Source organism: Muscardinus avellanarius (genome assembly GCF_963383645.1).
Source record: "Muscardinus avellanarius genome assembly, chromosome: 11".
Lineage (NCBI taxonomy): Eukaryota > Metazoa > Chordata > Mammalia > Rodentia > Gliridae > Muscardinus > Muscardinus avellanarius.
This window is the reverse complement of record NC_137797.1, coordinates 6,541,235-6,559,753: the sequence shown is the minus strand read 5'-3', so window position 1 is coordinate 6,559,753 and position 18,519 is coordinate 6,541,235. Positions and strand designations below refer to the sequence as shown.

At 55.4% G+C, this 18,519-nt stretch overlaps 1 protein-coding gene across 1 annotated transcript; it reads right to left on the bottom strand.

The window, feature by feature from the left end:
• Positions 1-675: 675 nt before the first annotated feature.
• Positions 676-17,878, bottom strand: TTLL1 (TTL family tubulin polyglutamylase complex subunit L1; the record flags this gene model as incomplete). The annotated part of the gene is made up of 9 exons (XM_080705481.1): positions 676-805; positions 3,444-3,607; positions 6,009-6,095; positions 8,392-8,535; positions 11,700-11,808; positions 12,688-12,822; positions 13,330-13,510; positions 14,052-14,260; positions 17,766-17,878. The coding sequence occupies 9 exons, from the start codon at positions 17,876-17,878 to the stop codon at positions 676-678; spliced, it is 1,272 nt and encodes a 423-aa protein (XP_080561607.1).
• Between the last annotated feature and the right edge of the window lie 641 nt (positions 17,879-18,519).

The window sequence follows — 18,519 nt, the reverse complement described above, 5'->3', positions numbered from 1 at the left end:
TTATACATCTGAGCTACACCCTCAGCCTGATTTTATAATTTTATTTTGAAACGGTCTTACTATGTTGTGGAGGGCCTCGTTAAGTTGCTGAAGCTGGCCTCAAACCTGAGACCCTCCTGTCTCAGACTCCCAAGTCCTGGGACTACAGACGCGTACCACCACGCCTGGCTGTTTTAAATTTAGTGCAAAATTTAAAAAAAAAAAGTGAATACCTTATTATTTTTTTGTGTGGTACTGGGGATAGAATCCAGGGGCATTCTACCTCCGAGCTACATCCCCAGCCCTATTTTTTATTCTTTATATTGAAACAGGGTCTCACTGAGTTGCAAAGGGCCTCACTAAGTAGCTGAGGCTGTCCGCGAACCTGCGCAATCCTCCAGTCTCAGCCTCCCAAATGCTGGGATGACACGCGTGCGCCACCACGGCAAACACCTCATAATAAGCTAAACCACACACTGTGGCTGTGGCGTCCAGAGCTAGTGTATGTCCTTAGGTGAGTACGTTCTTTCAGCCTTGATGAAACAGGTCCCTTGACTTCCGGAGAGATGCCTTTATTGATAGGGCTCAGGAAAGAAGAATTCTAGAAAAAGGAGATTCCAAAATAGGTCTCGAGCAGGTTCTGGCAGAGCAGGTGAGCGGCTGGAGAAGTCCAGGCTGGTCTGTTCCTGCAGAGGGTCACTTCCAGGTTGTGAGGACGGTTCTCCCTGAGTCTCTTGACCGGCTCCCACGGGGCCCCAGCGGCTGGCCCGAACGGCTCCTGAGCTCTCGGTCAGCCCCATCACCCTGGGCCAGCTCCTCGTCGTACCTGGAATGGACATCTCCAGGGTCACAGGGGGTCACAGGGAGTCTTCATGGCCGTGGGCTGCTTCGTGGAAAGCATGTCACCAGAGGCAGCCTGAGCCAGCCCGCCCTGCCTGGCCCCAGCCCACTGAACACCCCCCAACGGCACAGCCTTGAGAGCCGCCTGGTTAAACTACGACGTGCAGTCACCTGCACACCCACAGGGGCCCCAAAGAGCCTCGCAATGACCCTGAAGGAACCGAGAACAAGACAGCGGTGAATGAGCCCGGCAGCGAGCGAGGACTCACACCCGGGCCTCACGCTGAGCACCCGGGGAAGCATAGGGCTCTGCACACGGGGAAGCTGGCCAGGGACCTGCCGGGAGGGGCGACACGGGCATAAGGCTCATCCAGTGAGACCTGCGCCATTCCTCCCGTCTCCTGCTCACCAATGGACACCGGCCTGTGTGGGCGCTAATGGACATTTGCGGTAGCATAGGAAAAGCAGCCCAGACTTCTGCATCCGAAAGAACCGGACTAGCACCTGCGAGCCCGACAGTCACCAGGGCACCTGGGTGAGTCCCTGCCCTTCCGCTGCGGTGGCTTCTCCTGAGGCGGGCCCTGGGGAGGGGCAGCTCCAGTGAACAGGGCAGCCTCTACCCACAACTCCCCATCAGCCCTCGGCTCAGACTGGGCCATGGCAAAAGGGGGAAGGTTAACCCCAGGCCCTGGCCCCGGGCTCAAGCCCCCACAGCCGAGGTGTGTGCAACCTGCCACTCACTGCGAGGTGCTCGAGGTGTGACTCGCTGACCGCCCTGCCTGAGGACCCTCAGTTATACATGAACAGCCCCAGCAGATGGGTGCTGGGAGCTCGGTTACGCTGCACTGGCTGGATTCTGCTGATCAGGAAAGAGCATGCTCTATCCCTGGCTTAGTCCCAGACCCAGGATGTGGGGGTGAGTGGGGCCTGCGCTCGAGCTCCGGAGGCAGAAGAGCAGCCCCGGAGACGTCACGCCACCACCACGGGGCAGTCCTCCCGGTGTCACTGTGGACACAGTGTCCACGGCACAACGGAGCTGGCAGAGGGCTTCCTGGGACACGGAAGCTTCATGTGGGGTTCTCCAGGGAAGTTCTGCCGGCCCTTGCTGTAGGCTCAGATGCCTGTTTCCGGGGACTGCTAGAGCCCCTGGACACCCCTTCCACACCGCTACCACCGCTGCTCACGTCAGCGTCGCTCACGGGGCCAGAGGACGCCGCCTGCCTGGCCCCTGGCTGCCCTCAGCACTGTGCCGAGGGAGGTGGGGCAGAGCGGGCTGCGTGGACAGACGGGGAGGGCCATGCACCGTCACCAGCAGGGCCGAGCATCTGTGCGCTCTGTGCAGTCTGAAAACCCAAACAAACACAGCGGAGCGTTTGGCGAGCAGCTGGCAGTGCTGTTCTCGGGACGGTTCGGCCGCACAGAGGCTAATGTGAATCGGACAGAGCCACGGCAGCGGGGATGGCTCTCAGGGCCTCCTGTCTGAGCAGGCCCTTCTGGGTGCTCACAGGCAGAATCTAGTCACAGTCTGGGAAAGTACAGCTAAAGACAGGCCCTGGAGGGAGCGGATGCAAAATGCCGGCCTCTGACACCGAGGCTGGGTGGCCTGGGGCGGCAGCAAGAACACCAGCTCCCAGGCCGGCCCTGGAGCAAGCCTGGGCATGTGACTGCGGCACCAGCTCCATCCTGGTGTGCCGCCATGGGCTGCTGTGAGCGCCGGCCTGGTACAGGGACCGGGCCCTCCCCGCCCACAGTCGCCTCTGCGCCCTGGTGGCACCACCCGCTGCTGGAGCCCTGGAGGACGGTCCTGGGGGAGAGCAAGGGGCATGAGCTTGGCACATGGCCCACGTCACCTCACAGCGCGGGGGAGGGACAGCTCCACCGGGCAGGGTGACCCTTCTACTCTCTCCAGACAAAAGCAGTGGGGTTCTAAACTGCTTCCCAACCTGGAAGTGGAACATCTGACCCTCAGCCTCCAGCAGGCTGCTGGCTGGACGGGGCGAAGGGCCACACGGCTCCTAACCCCCTCCCTGCTGCCCCTTTTGGTTGCTGTGGATACTGGGGAGTGAACCAAGGGGGTCCACCTCCAAGATACACCCTTCTTATTGTTTATTTTGAAAACAGTGTCGCGTCCTGGTGCTAGGCCACTGCCACTATGGTGTGAGCCACCATAAGTGCGGCCCCTGTGGCCTCCAGGGGCCTCTGCTTTTCCCTCTCTCAGCATCGGCAGGCACTGAATTCTCGGCCTTTGTTTCTTGTCTGTGAAATGAAGCTAAGCCACGCCTGCCCGAGGTGCTGGGAAGGAAGCAGGGTGAGCCCGGGGAGCACTGAGCGCCATTCTCTCCTTCCTGCTCTGGGGCAGCGTACTGTTCCCATCCCCAGGGCGCAGACTCAGGCTGATGAGTCCTCCATGTCCACCCTGCTCCCTCCCCGCTGTCCCGCGGCCCCCACCGTGCCTGGCACACGGTGTGAGTTTTGGAGACATGGACTGAGCGGGACTGACAGGGCCAGCTCGGCAGAAGGCTGCTCTGCGGTGGCGTGACCCTCAGTGACACCCGGGACACCCGGCTGGGTGGCACCTGCGCGCCACAGGCCTAGCGCCCGCTTGGCGCGGAGCGCACACTCACAGGATTTCGTAGTTGCCGAGGACTTCCTTCGGGGGGGACTTGTTCCATTTGCAGTCTGGGATTTCCCCATTAGGAACGGCGATGTTGAGGGTGTCGTTGATGAGGTTGTACTTCAGGATCCGGTCGTTGGCAGTGCTGGAGGTCAGAGACGGGGACGCGTTCACCTGCGTGAGGACAGACACACGGGCTTCGGCATTGCTTACTTCTCTGGGGTGGAAACGCGCACTGTGGGAGAAAGCATCGCCGCCACGCATTTTAGTAAAGTCATCATTTAACACTGCGAGTATCTGCTGGGCCTGGCTGGCAAATGTCTGTGATCTCAGGGCTTGAAAGGCTGAGACAGGAGGATTGCAGGTTTGAGGCCAGCCTTAGCAACGTAGGCCCTCAGCAACTCAGCAAGGCCGTATTTCAAAATAAAAAGGGCTAGGGGTATAGCTCATGGGTAGAATACCTTTGAGTTCAATCCTCAGTGCCACAGAAACAAAACAAAGATTAAACACAACTGATTTAAAGTCAGGATTAGGAATATGATCTACAAGCCGGGCGTGGTGGCGCACCCTTGTAATCCCCGCGCTTGGGAGGCTGAGACAGGAGGATGGCACAGGTTCAAAGCCAGCCTCAGCTACTTAGTGAGACCCTGTTTCCAAATAAAATAGAAAATAGGTCTGGGAGTGTAGTCAAGAGGTAGAAGGGCCCTGGGTTCCATCCCTAGTACCACCAAAAAAAAAAAAAAAATTTGGTTTACAAATTAGTTATTGCACCCTCAAAAATTTGAGGTCAGCTTCCATCACAGACATAATTTCAGTGTCTACCTGAGTGACCCGCTCTGCCCCAGGTACTAAGAACTGCCCAGAATCTGGGCGTGGTGGCACACGCAGTGATCCCAGTGCCTGGGAGGCTGAGACAGGAGGACTATAGGCTGAAGGCCAGCCTCAGCAACTAGCAAGACCCTGTTTCCAAATGAAAAGTAAAATAGGGCTGGGGGTGTAGCTTGAAGGTAAGAAGGCCCCTGGGTTCAAGCCAGCTGTGATGAGGACCTGGGGGGCTTGGACAGGAGGAAAGCAGGTTCGAGGACCGCCTCATCAACCCAGTGAGACCCTGTTTCAAAAAAAAACAGGGCTGAGGGTGCAGTTCACAGGCAGAACACTCCTGGGTTCAATCCCAGTACCACACACACACACACACACAAGTGCCCCTGGGTTCAAATCAGGAATATCCCCCAAGGAAGAGCCCAGGGATTTGTTGGGGCGAGTGACTAAACTGCCCTCATCTGTGGGTTAGGGTGACCCTCCCTCACAGCAGGGTGGGGTTAAGAAATATAAAGGGATAAAGGGCTCCCATTTTATTAAGAGAAAAACACCTTCAGCCGGGCGTGTGGTGCACACCTGCAATCCTAGTACTTGGAGGCTGAGGCAGGAGGATGGCAGGTTCAAGGCTACCTGCAGCAACTTAAGTGAGATCCTGTTTTAAAAAAAATGGGTTTGCCAGGTGTGGTGGCGCACGCTTGTCATCCCGTGCTTGGGAGGCTGAGACAGGAGGATCGCACAGCTTTGAAGCCAGCCTCAGCTACTGAGTGAGGCTCTCAGCAACTTAGTGAGACTGTTTCCAAATAAAGTATGAAATAGGTCTGGGAGTATAGCCTAGAGGTAGAAAGCTCCTGAGTTCTACCCCTAGTACCGCAAAAAAAAAAAAAAAAAAATATATATATATATATATATATTATACACCAATTTCCACTCCCCGCCTCCAGCTCTGGCAGCCGAGTATGTGAATGGCCTGCAAAGCCCCATCACGGGTCCGCCTGTTCTGCTGGGGTGGCATCCCCAGCAGCTTCTGCAGGGCCTCTCACTTTCCCCAATGGGGTCCGCCCTGCGGCTTACAGAACCCAGGGCTTCCTGCCTTGAACTATGACTGGGCCAAGGCCCTGAGGCACCCACCCCGGTGAGGCCACCGCCACAGCGATCGGATGGGACCACCCTCATTCTCCAGGACGACCACCCTGCCCTGCTCGCTCAGACCTGCTGTAAGAGAGCCGAGCAAGGGGCGCTGAAGTGGCCCCAGACAGCGCAGCAGTGCTGACTGCACTGAAGGGGCTCATCCCCAGCAAAAGGCCCGCTGCACTGCAGGCCGGGAACCTCGCCCTCTCAGAACAGCTGCCACCGCGCCCTCTACCCCTTGAAGCAACCAGGTGAACCCACCTCCAAATTGTGTCTTCATATGGATCAAAGAACAGTAAGACAACTCTTACCTCTGGACAGCATGCCACTGCTGGCCACGGGCTCCGGCTGTGTGAACGCACCAGGACAGGGCAGGGTGCAGGACCCACGGAACGGGGGCCAACATGGACGCCCCTGGAGGCCTGGGCGTCCAGACACTAAGCTCATCAGAAGATGGACTGCCTCCTGTCCCAGGCACAGGGCTCAAGGGGACGAGGGACCCGGGAGCACTCACTTCTCAACCACGCACAGACCGTCCAACCTGAGCATCTGTCTGCACGCTGCCCGTCCAGCCTGCGCAGCAGCGCAGCTGGCATGCGGCACCAGGGACAGGTGCCCGCGCACTCACCTCGATGAGCCAGGGCTTCAGCTTGTCGTCGATGATGATGTCGTAGCCGTAACACTCGAAGCAGTGTTTGTCGTTGTTCATCACCGGCTGGAAGGAGAGCGACGTCATGGGTGCCAAAGGGCACGGCTCAGCCTGGCGCCCGGAGCCGGCAGGACCCTGCCGGTGCTCGCTCTGCCAGGGCCTTCTCGCCTCCCTCCTGTTCCTCCCCAGGCCTTGGACTTTTCCTCCACATGAAACCTGACAAAAGCGACTGTCTCTGTCTCCACACCCTGCTCACTGGAGGCTCATTAGCCCTGAACATCTTGGTCACCGAGAGGCCGTCCTCAGGGAGGACGCGGGCAGGGAAGCTCAGCACACGCTGCATTAGCACAGGAAGAAAAGGGCCAGGTGCGGCTGCGGGGGCGGGGGCTCGGAGGTACAATGCCCCTGGGTTCCATCCCCAGTACCACACAGAGAGAGGAGAGAGGAGAGGAGGGGAGGGGAGGGGAGGGGAGGGGAGGGGAGAGGAGGGGAGGGGAGAGGAGAGGAGAGGAGGGGAGGGGAGGGGAGAGGAGAGGAGGAGAGAGGAGGGGAGAGGAGAGGAGGGGAGGAGAGGGGAGGAGAGGGGAGGGGAGGGGAGGGGAGGGGAGGGGAGGGGAGGGGAGGGGAGAGGAGAGGAGAGGAGGGGAGGGGAGGGGAGGGGAGGGGAGGGGAGGGGAGGGGAGGGGAGAGGAGAGGAGAGAGAGAGAGAGAACGTACGCCTTCTATAATGTCCTGGGGTCCAGCCGATGCTGGTCTGCATCACACTCTGAGAACAGCAAGTTTGCGCACTTCTGGCTGGGGGATGAAGGGGGGCCCTCCACCCCATGGGGTGCTGCTGTCTGGCTGTGGCTCTTTGACTTGGTGGTGATTCTTTAAGCTTTTAAAGTTTTATTTTTTATTTTTTCCAGTACTGGAGATTGAACCCAGGAGCATTCTACCTCCAAACTATACCCCCAGACCTATTTTTAAATTTTTATTTATTTTTTGCGGCACAGGAGATGGAACCCAGGGGCATTCTACCTCTGAGCTACACCACCAACTCTATTTTTGTTCTTTATTTTCAAACAGGGTCTCACTGAGTTGCAAAGGGCCTCACTAAGTAGCTGAGGCTGTCTGTGAACCATGATCCTCCAGTCTCAGCCTCCCAAATGCTGGAATTACAAGCGTGCACCACCATGCCTGGCTCCCCAGACCTATTTTTTTATTCTTTATTTTGAAACAGGGTCTCACTAAGTTGCAGAGGGCCTCACAAATTGCTGAGGCTGGCCATGAACTTGTGATCCTCTTGTCTGAGCCTCCCAAGTACTAGGATTACAAGCGTGTAACACCACACCTGGCTCTTTTGAGATTTTATAAAGCACCTTTATTTATTAAAAGAATGGGATGAGCCTGGCATGGTGGCACGTGTCTGTAATCCCAATACTTGGGAGGCTGGAACGGGAGGATCTCAAGCTTGAAGACAGCCTCAGCAAGGAGTGAGACTCCTCAACCTTGTGAGACCCTGTTTGAAAACAAAATAAAATATGGCTGAGCGTGCAGCTGGGAGGTAGAATGCCCTGGTTCATTTCCCAGCACCACACACACAGAATGGGATGCACCTTCCCATGTGCCCCTCTCCATGGTGGCAGTCACCGGCACAGGTTCTCGGGACCCAGCCACATGTTCTCAGGCAGGTCCCACACGGAGCAGGCAGTCCGTCAAGGGCCAGCTCAGTAGCAGGACAGACCGTGCGTGCTCGGTGAGGCAGTTGCCTCTGGTCCTCCCTGCCCGGGGAGAAGGACCACAAACTCGCTTCCCCGCTCCCTGGCTCTGCGGCCCAGGCCCCCATGTCCCCATGAGTCCTACGGGGTGCCGAGACACCTCCGAGATGCCATCTGCGAAGCCCTGAAGATAGGGGCTAGCAGGCAGCGCTCCGGAAATTCTATTCCGTCTCACCTCCGAAAGATGTGCACCTGCTTTCAAACAGACAACTGCAAACCCGCAAACACACAAGATTTGAGGTTAGAAAAAGAGGGGAAGGATATTTCCAGCCCTAGACACTTACAAAACGGCAAAGTCGAGGTGCCTATTAATTAGAAGGCCACAGAAAGTCCATCTCCACGATGGCGGTTTCTGTAGGAACGTTCATCACGGAGTCGGTGTGCACAGAGAGCGGATGATGATGCCCAGGGACTCCGCGCTTCGCAGAGGACCCGGGGACCATGGCCACGGCAGGGCAGCTGGCCCAGGGCAGCTCTCTCCCTTCCTGAGACTCACTCAGCCTCCGGCTGACAAGCAGCAAGTGTGTGCGAGATTTTCACAACAGGACAGAAACGTGCCCCGCCCCCGCTGTGAATGATGAACGCCCCTGCTCCCGACTCACGGCCACGGCCTTCAGGGACTGCACGATGATCCAGTGGATCTCGTCGAACAGCTTGCTGGTCACCTCCCGGCCCCGCGTGCTCTCCAGATACAGCCGCAGGTTGCTCACCGTCCACTTGCCCCCGTGGATGTGGTTGTAGTCCTCCTGGGGACAGAGGGGGGCCGGGGTCTTCAGCACGACCCAAGGGATCCGGGAATCCCCCCCTCCCCCGGGATTGAACCAGGGGCATTCTACCTCTGAGTGACACCCCCCCAGCCTTTTTTCTTTTTCTTTTCTTCTTCTTCTTCTTTTTTTTTTTTTGGTGGTACTGAGGATGGAACCCAGGGATGTTTTTCCCCCCTCTGGGCTACATCCTCAGACCTATTTTACTTTTTTTTTTTCTTTTTTCAGTACTGGGGATGGAACTCGGGCATTCTACCTCCGAGCAACACCCCCGGCCCTATATTTTATTCTTTTATTTTGAAACAGGGTCTCACTGAGTTGTAAAGGGCCTCACTTAGTAGCTGAAGCTGGCTTCAAACCCGCATAATCCTCCTGTCTCAGCCTCCCAAATGCTGGGATTACAAGCATGCGCCACCACGCCCGGCTCTATTTTATTTTTTAATTTGTAAACAGGATCTCACTAAATTGCTGAGACTGGCTTTGAACCTGGGAACCTCTCTCAGACTCCCAAGTACTGGGATTATAGTGTGGGCTACCATGCCCAACTTTTTAATTTTTTGTATTTTTATTTTTTAAGGGGTTTCAACCACTGATATATGTATTTTATTTTTAAAATTTTTTATTGGTGCATTGTATTTATACATCGTAATGGGGTTAAAAAACTTGTGTAGATACACATGCGCACATCACCCAGCAGCCCCCACCAAGTCCCCACCTCACTCCCTCCCCACCCCTCCCTCCCAGGCTTGGCTTAGTGGCTGACTATGATTTGTTTTTATTTTGAAAAGGTTCTCACTAAGTGCTGGGCTAGCTTTGAACCTTCAATCCTCCCGCCTCAGCTTCCCAGATACTGGGATTCCAAGCGTGCGCCACCACGCCTGGCCTAGTTGCTTGTTCTCTGCCCCTGAACATTCCTCCAGTGCCTCTGATGGCGGGCAGTCACCCAGAGCCAAGGCAGACAGGATCCTGGGCCATGGAGGTCTGTGCCTCCTATCATGCACTTATTTTTAGTACTGGGGATGGAACCCAGGGGCATTCTACCTCCAAGCTACACCCCCAGCCCTATGTTATTATTTTGAAACAGGGTCTCATGAAGTTGCAGAGGACCTCACTAAGTTCCTGAGGCTGGCTACAAGCCTGCAATCCTCCTGTCTCAGCCTCCAAGGTACAGGATTACAGGCCTGTGCCACCGTGCCTGGCTCCCAGTGCAGGCTTTCAGACGCCAGCCTCGCGCTCTCCCGTCCTTCTTGCCTTTGGAGGCTGAGGGCCTGAAACTGCCCGAACACAGGAGGGCCCAGGCCCCGACCTAACTCAGCCGCCTGCCTCTGACACCGTCTTGCCATCCTGACTTAGTTTTGTGGTACTGGCGATGGAACCCAGGGGCACTCTACCTCCGAGCTACACCCCCAGCCCTATTTTTTATTCTTTTCTTGTCACTGAGTTGCAAAGGGCCTCACTAAGTAGCTGAGGCTGTCAGAGAACCGCGATCCTCCTGTCTCAGCCTCCCAAGTGCTGGGATGACAAGCGTGCGCCACCACGCCCGACTCCATCCTGACTCTTTGAATATTTTTTCTTCTGGGTTTCCTAGTTGTTCTCTCCTGCAGTCACCTTGGACTCCAGGAACACAGGCCTGATTAATGAACATCTGATGACAGAAGACTGAAGCTGCCCCCCACACAACAGCCCCCCTCTTTGTCAACAAAGCTCTGCAGGGCCGCTTCTGGGACAACGGCCCGGAGGACGGTGGCCAACCAAACCATTTTGGACAAACAGGGCCTGCCCTGCAGCTCTGCAAACCTGGCCCTGTCCTTGGCCCCTGTTCCTACACCACCTGGAGCCTCGCGCCAGCCTCTAGAGACTGTTCCTTCCCGGGCCTCCTTTCCCGCCCACACCACTGCTCTTCGATGGCTTTATGGACCAGTGGAGGGCTGGGCTGGGGCTTGGGGCCCACAGCCTGGGCTTCCCACATTGCCTTAATACAAGGATATCGGAACGAAATGAGACTGGGATTTGATTTTCAGAGTATAAAGCTGAGAACTGTGGACCAAAACAAAACCCGCCTAGTTAGGAACAAAGACCACGGCTGATGTACAGCAAATCTGGTGTCAACATAGAGAATTAAGCCAGGCACGGCACATGCTTGTAATCCCAGTACTTGGGAGGCTGAGTCAGGAAGACTACGATTCAAGGACAGCCTCAGCAAGTAGTAAGACTCTCATTAAACTAGAGGGAGCTTGCTTCAAAATAAAAGTAAAATAGGAGTGGGGGTTTAGCTTGGAGGTAGAATGTCCTTGGGTTTAATCCCCAGTACCATACAAAAAACAAAAAATAAAAATAGTTGGGCATGGTGGGGCACACTTGTAATCTAAATACTTGGGAGGCTGAATCAGGAAAATCGCAGGTTTGATAACAGTCACAGCAAGTAGTAAGATCCTCATCAATCTAGCGAGACACTTTTTTTTTTTTTTTTTTTTTTGCAGGTCTGGGATGGAACCCAGGGGCATTCAACCTCCGAGCTACACCCCCTGCCCTATTTTTTATTCTTTATTTTGAAACCGAGTCTCACTGAGTTACAGAGGGCCTCACTAAGTAGCTGAGGCTGTCTGCGAACCACGATCCTCCGGTCTCAGCCTCCCTAATGCTGGGATTACAAGCGTGCGCCACCACGCCCGGCTCACGCTATGACATTTTCACACAGGGTTTAGCTAGGCTTCTCAGAGGAAATCGTGGCACTGGGCCAGGTGTGGTGGCACATGCCTATAATCCCAGTACTTGGGAGGCTGAGACAAAAGGATTAGAGGTTTAAAAGCAGCCTCAGCTGCTTAGTGACGCTCTCAGCAACTTAGTGAGACCCTGTTTCCAAATAAAAAGTATAAAACAGGTCTGGGAGTGTAGCCCGGAGGTAAAAGGGTTTCCAGGAACCCCAGTACCACCAAAAAGAAGAAAAAAAAGAAAAAGAAAGAAAAAAATAGGGCTGGGGGTGTGGCTCTGAGGTAGAATGCCCCTGGGTTCCATTCCCAATACTGGGGAAAAAAAATTAAAGAACTCAGCGGGTGTGCCCCAGGACAGCTCCGAACAGCCCTCTCGTGCAGACACAGTAAAGACAGAGGCTGCGGCCCGCCTGCAGCTACACGCGGCGCACTCACCCCGTGCTTCTGGATGGCCACGTTGGTGAGGTGTACGAACATGTTGTCCAGCTCACTGGTACTCGGGGTGTATTTCACCGTGCAAAACCGGCAGAAGCCAAGCTTATACCTGTGGGAATGCAGACGGAGTCACTCCTGAGGACATGCAAGGAAAATGGCCACTTTGCTCTCTAAAAACAGCAGCCTTTTGTTTCTGCTTTAAATGTTTCTAGGAGCTGCATCCTTGTTTGTAAGAGTCACATTAGCGTCAAGGTTAATTATCCTTATTTTTTCTTTTCTTTTTTCTTTTTATTTTTTTCGGCACAAGGCATGAAACCCAGGGGCATTGTACCTCTAAGCTACACCCCAACACTATTTTTTAGTCTTTTTTATTTTTATTTTATTTTTTTAATTTTTTGGTGGTACTGGGGTTCCTGGAAGCCCTTCTACCTCCGGGCTCCACTCCCAGACCTATTTTTACATTTTTATTTGGAAACAGGGTCTCCTAAGCCAGAGCACGCGTCTGGCTTCGAATCTGCGCGACCCTCCTGTCTCCGCCTCCCAAGCGCGGGATTACAAGCGTGCGCCACCACACCCAGCCTGTTTTCATTTTTTGAAACAGGGTCTCTTAAGCCAGGGAGGCTGGCTTCGAACCTGCATGATCCTCCTGTCGCCGCTTCCCAAGCGCGGGATTACAAGCGTGCGCCACCACGCCCGGCTTTAGTCTTTTTTATTTTTGAAACAGGGTCTCACTAAGTTGTGAAGGGCCTCACTAAATAGCTGAGGCTGTCCACGAGCCGCGATCCTCTGGTCTCTGCCTCCCGAACGCTGGGATGACAAGCGTGCCCACCGCGCCCGGCTATCCTTACTTTTTTCAATACCCAGCCTGTGTCAGCACTGCTCACATATCATTTCATTCAATCACGAAACCTCATGTTGGTGCTAAAAAGTAAGTCACGCGGGGTTAGCACACACTCTTCAGAACGGAAGCCAAGCCCTGGGCTCTCACATGTAGCAGCGCAGCGGCCGGTACGTGGACACCAGGACGTACAGGCGCAGGTCAAACTTCCTCCCGCCGATGAGCAAAGGGTTGCTGATATAGAGCGAGATCACGTACGCCTCTTTTGTGGACTGAGACACAAACCTGCACAGGGGGAGGAGGCACAGCTGGAGGGCAAAAGGAGCTACACCGAAGGACTGACAGGCGGGGCAGCCCAGTGGTACAGTGCTTGCCTGGCATGCATGAGGTCGTGGGTTCAATTCTCAGTCACACACACACACACACACACACACACACACACACACACACACACACGCACAATTACTAATGTGTGAAACACAGTCAAGGAGAACAAAAGACACAGCACAGAATGGAGGAAATATTCCCCAAAGACATATCTGAAAAAGGCCCATTATCCCAAATATACCCAGAACTCTCAAAACTCAACAATAACACATGATTTAATTTAAAAATAGGCCAGGAACTTCACAGGTCCCTCGGCAAAGACGATGTGCAGGTGGCAAATAGGCACACAATGAAAGGTTCGAGCCGCCCCTGCCCCACAGGGGGCAGGGCCGGAAGCTAGGAGGCGGAACCCGGTGATTCCGAGAGGGGGCTGCAGGCCGGCACGCAGCGGGCGCCCGCACTCACGAGGACGTCTTGCTGTCCCGGGACCACTTCTTGATCTGCGAGAGCTTGTTAATGAGGAAGATGCCTTTGCCCTGGGCCTTGCCGCAAGGCTTCATGATCCAGGTGCTGGACGGGCTCTTGCGGAACTCCTCCACGAACAGGTTGTAGTCGGCCGGCAGCATGTAGGTGACCGGAACGAAGTCTGAAAGGTGGGGAGGCGAGTGTGCCGGCGGCTGAGGACAGGAAACCGGGCCTTCGCCACCCTCGCCCCAACCCAGGGTCTCACGACAAGGATTTCTGCAGCTCCATTCCGGGACCCACTGACGAGTTACCTTCGCCGAGCTCTGTGTGCGCAGAACATACGCATCACCGAGCCCCACAGCAACCCGAGAGCCAGGCAGCTGGCATGCCCCTCAGCGGCCGAGGAAACCAAGGCCCAGAGAGGTGGGCGAGGCCTCGGCCCTGCGCGTGCACGGACCGTGAACCCTCTAGCTGCCCGGCTTTGTGGCCAGGTGGGACAGGGACACGCCGCCCTACCTGGCGTGGCTACAGTGTGTCCCGGAGGCCTGTCTCCTCCTTATGGGCTCAGAGCACACCCTTCAGCTCACACACAGCTCACCTGCAGGGAATTCCCAAGAGCTCCCCCAAGCTGCGCCAAATCACCCATCCGGAGACACCCGAGGGGTCACAGGCCCCACCGGTCACCCCGCCTTCGTTCCCCAGGCCAGAGGAAAGGCACAAACCCAGATAGAGGTATTTTCCGCTCTCGTCCTTTTCGGCCAGGGGGCTCCCTTCCTTCTCCAGCTCCTTCCTGTATCGCTTGATGTTCTTCACCATCAGGTCCTTCCGGGTCAGCTCGTAGTGGTTGGGGAAATGGTTGACGATCTGGTCGTCCGAGAGGCGATAGCCGGTTTCCACACTGAACACATTTCGGATGGTTTGCACGCTCATCCTGCAACGGGCGCACGGGAGGGCGCGTCCTCGTCACAGCCCTCACTCCAGCCCTTCCCGCGGGCCCTCGTGCCTGGGCTGAGCCAGGGAGGATGGCAGAGAATGCCGGCCAGGGCAGCTCTGGCTGGGAGGAGAGGCTGTTTTGACACTTTTACTCTCTGGCCCAGAATAGGAACTTATTAAGTATTCACTGATTAGTTGTAACACCTAACAGACATGCAAGACAGACCCCTTTCCACTCCTAAACTAGGAAACTCACCTGTACCCAAATTCAGAAGCCTAAGACCACGATCAAGGAGGCTGAGGTCCTTGAGCTAGCATATTCTTACTATATTCTTTATTTTTTATTTTTATTTTTGTAGTACTGGGGATGGAACCCAGGGGCATTTTACCTCCGAGCTACATGGCCAGCCTTATTTTTTATTCTTTTTTTATTTTTTATTTTTGGTGGTACTGGGGGTGGAACCCAGGGACTTTTCTACCTTCAGGCTACACTCCAAGATCTATTTCATACTTTATTTGGAAACGGTCTCACTAAGTTGCTGAGAGCCTCACTAAGTAGCTGAGGCTGGCCTTGAGCCTGCCATCCTCCTGCCTCTGCCTCCCAAGTACTGGGGTTACAAGCGTGCGCCCCCATGCCCCGCTTACCTTTACGTTTCTGCTTCTGTTTTTAGTAAGAACATTCACACAAGACGACTGCACTTCATCAAGGATTAACACCCTGAGAAACTGCTCACAAGAGACACAGAAGCAGTGCTCGATTCCTCCTTTATCAGTTTTCCCAAATAGCAAGCAGGCCCCAGCCCTTCCCCAGGATCAGTAAGCGGCACTCTGTCTCCAGCAGGCATCGCATGCCCTGGAGCTCGCAGCCCGGCAGCGGGCTCACCAGACCTCATGGTTCTGTGGGTCAAGAATCGGGACTCGCTGACTGTGGCGGCGCACGCTTGTAATCCCAGGACTTGAGAGGCTGAGACAGGAGGATCACGGTTCGCGGACAGCCTCAGCTGCTTAGTGAGGCCCTCTGCAAATTAGTGAGACCCTATTTCAAAATAAAGCATAAAAAAATTGGGCTGGGGATATAGCTTGGAGGTAGAAAGCCCCCTGGGCTCAATCCCTGGTACTGCAAACACAAAACAAAAAAACTTGGTGGGGAGGCGCACCGCTTGTAAGCCTAGTACTTGGGAGGCTAAGACAAGAGGATCATAGGTTTGCAGCCAGCCTCAGCTACTTAGGCCCTCCACAACTCAGTGAGACCCTGTTTCAAAATCAAGACTAAAAGCCTGGCGTGGTGGCTCACACTTGTAATCTCCGCGCTTGGGAGGCTGAGACAGGAGGATCGCACAGGTTCGAAGCCAGCCTCAGCTACTTAGTGAGGCTCTCAGCAACTTAGTGAGACCCTGTTTCCAAATAAAATTGAAAATAAGTCTGGGAGTATAGCCCAGAGGTAGAAGGCCCCTGGGTTCCGTCCCCAGTACCACCAAAAAAAATTAAAAGACTAAAAAATAGATCTGGAGGTGTGGTTCAGAGGTAGAATGCCCCAAGGTTCAATTCCCAGTTCCACAAAAATTAACTAATTAAAATAAAACATAAAAACCTGGGCTGAGGGGGTAGCTTGGAGGAAAAACACCCTGGAACACAATCCCTGGTACCACAAAAGCAAACAAAATCTATAATACTTATATTACTTAATGCAATAGAAATGATAAGGATTATAATGCATAATACATAATGCATTTTATTTATCTTATTTTTTTTCATAATGCATTTTACATATAATGCTACTATACTCTTTGGGAAATAATGACAAGGGAAAGAGCCTTTCTATGCTCCATACAGTTGCTATGTTTCCCCCAAACACTGTGGCCCACGGCTAGCTGAATGCACGGATTCAGAGCCTGTGGATACAGATGCCGTAGAGGATGTGAGCTGGGCGTCAAGCCTCACAGGTGCCACATGCTCCCTGGCGCTCGCGCTCCCTGCGCCCGCCCTCTGGAGCGGGTCCAGGCTGTTCCGGCTAACGCGCAGGTGACCTGAGCGGAGGCCAGGAGCAGGCCGGCCGTCCCTCTAGAGACGGAAGCTGACTGAGCGCGGTCTGCTGTGCCCAGGCCCCGCCCGGCTCTGCGGATGCTGTGATGAGCCGGGCGGGGCCCTCCTCTCGAGGGGTTCTCAGCACCGAGTATGGAGGGGCCGGGCAGGGGAACCAGGGACACAGCGCACTGCAGCGTCGCTACCACAGCACCAAGCGAGGGACGCTGGAGCCCGACGGGGCGGCCTGCGCGGGCACGGGGACGGCCGGGCACGCTCACAGGCACCTAGCACACGCCACAAGCACTGCGCACCGTACTGCACAGGCTCACGAAGCCGCGAACAGCCCCATCTGCAGACGCCAAGGCAGGCGGCGGAGCTGGACCTGGGTTCTCGCCCAAGGCTAGACCAGCCCAGAATGGGCTCCTCCCCCTTGGAAGGCCGGGCTGGGGTGTGCCTGGGTGTGCGGGGGCACGTGCAGTGGGGGCGCAGGCAGAAAGGGTGCGGTACAAAGCATGCTTAGCAGACGATGTGGTAAAGGAGGAGCGGGGAGGAGCGGCACGGCTGGAGGGCCAAGTGGCGGCAGACAGAGCGCCTGAGGGGTGGGTGCGGGTCAGCGTGTCCCCAGAGACCCTGCCGTGCTCACAGAGTCGCTGCCCTGGGCCGGGGCAGCTGGCTTAGAGCTGGGAGGCAGGGCAGTTACTGATTTGCATCTAGGCCTGCGACCATTTCCATGTGGGCCGTCGGGTGGGGCTGACCGAGCCAGGAGGCCGGACGCTTCCACAGCTAACTCCAGGGCGAGCAGGACGAGGGAGTGTGGAGGAGGACGGAGCCGCTCAGGGAAGAGGTGTGCGGGAGGTGACCAGGAGGACTCAGCTTCACCAGAGTCAAGGTCAAAGGGCGGCTTTTCTTTTTCTTCTTCTTCTTTTTTTTTTTTTGAGGAACAGGGGATAGAACCCAGGGGCATTTTACATCTGAGCTCCAGCTCCAGCTCCAGCCCTATTTTTTGTCTTTATTTTGAAACAGGATCAAGTTGCAGAGGCTGGCCGTGACCCTGTGATCGTCCTGCCTCAGCCTCCCAAGTGCTGGGATTACGCGCGCCCCACCACACCCGCATGCTTTTTTTCCCCTAGCTGTATTCACTCTGCTGTCATCTGTTGTTCTGGGATGGTACACTGGCCGGCCGGGCCCCGGGGAGGGCAGGGCATCACAGGAAGGTACCAAATTCGCTTCCGAGGGCCCTTCGCTGTCCTCCTGGGCACTGGCTGTGACCAACGCCCGGAGGGCAGGGCCGGGCCCACGTGCAGTGCGTTCCCACAGGGTGCCTCAGCACTCAGACTGGGGGGTGTGCCGGGCCCGGGAGGGGAGCTGGCGGGACACAGTGCAAACCTGTCCTTCACAGGGCGCGCCGCAGTGGTGGCATGAGGAGGAAGGCGCAGAAGCAAGCTTCGGAAAAACACAAGCCAGCCTTTTACACTTACCAGTAAAAATTCCAGTCCTCGTTTTCTGTCACTTGGACCCAGCCTCTCTTCTCAAAGTTATTGATGAGCACTGACTTTTCGATGTCGGTGACCCATTTCACTTTTCCTGCCATAATCCTGGAAGAGACCAAGTCATGCCAACAACTAACTTCCCCTCACACCAGCAAGGGGCGCTTAGCCCACCCAAGTGCAGTCTCACCCCAGCGGGGGTTCCCCACAGGCCGCCCAGCCCCCAGCGGCACGTGGCAACGCCTGGGCACAGTTAGCTTGTCACACTGGGGGAGGGGGATGCTTCTGGCATCTGGTGTCAGAGGCCTGGACACTGCTCAACAGCTTACAACGCAGAGATGGGCCCCACAACAAGTTTTCCAGCCCCAAATGCCAGCTGCACAAGGCTAGGGAACCCCAGACTAGTGGGGGCCAATTAATCACCCTCAAACATTCAATTCAAGCTGGGTGTGGGGGTGCATACTTGTAATCCTAGTACTTGAGAGGCTGAGATAGGAGGATTACGGGCTTGAGGCCAGCCTCGGCAAGTAGTAAGACTTTCATCAACCTAGTGAGACCCTGTTTCAAAATAAAAAACAATTAAAGGTTGGGCTGGGGGTGTAGCTCAGAGGTAGAATGTTCCTGGGTCCAATCCCCAATACAAAAACAAACAAACAACCTAACCAACCAAAAACAAATAGACATGCAAGTGTGTCGAGCCCATGAAGGAGAGGCTCGTGGGCTGGCGCAGGTGAGGACGGCTGTC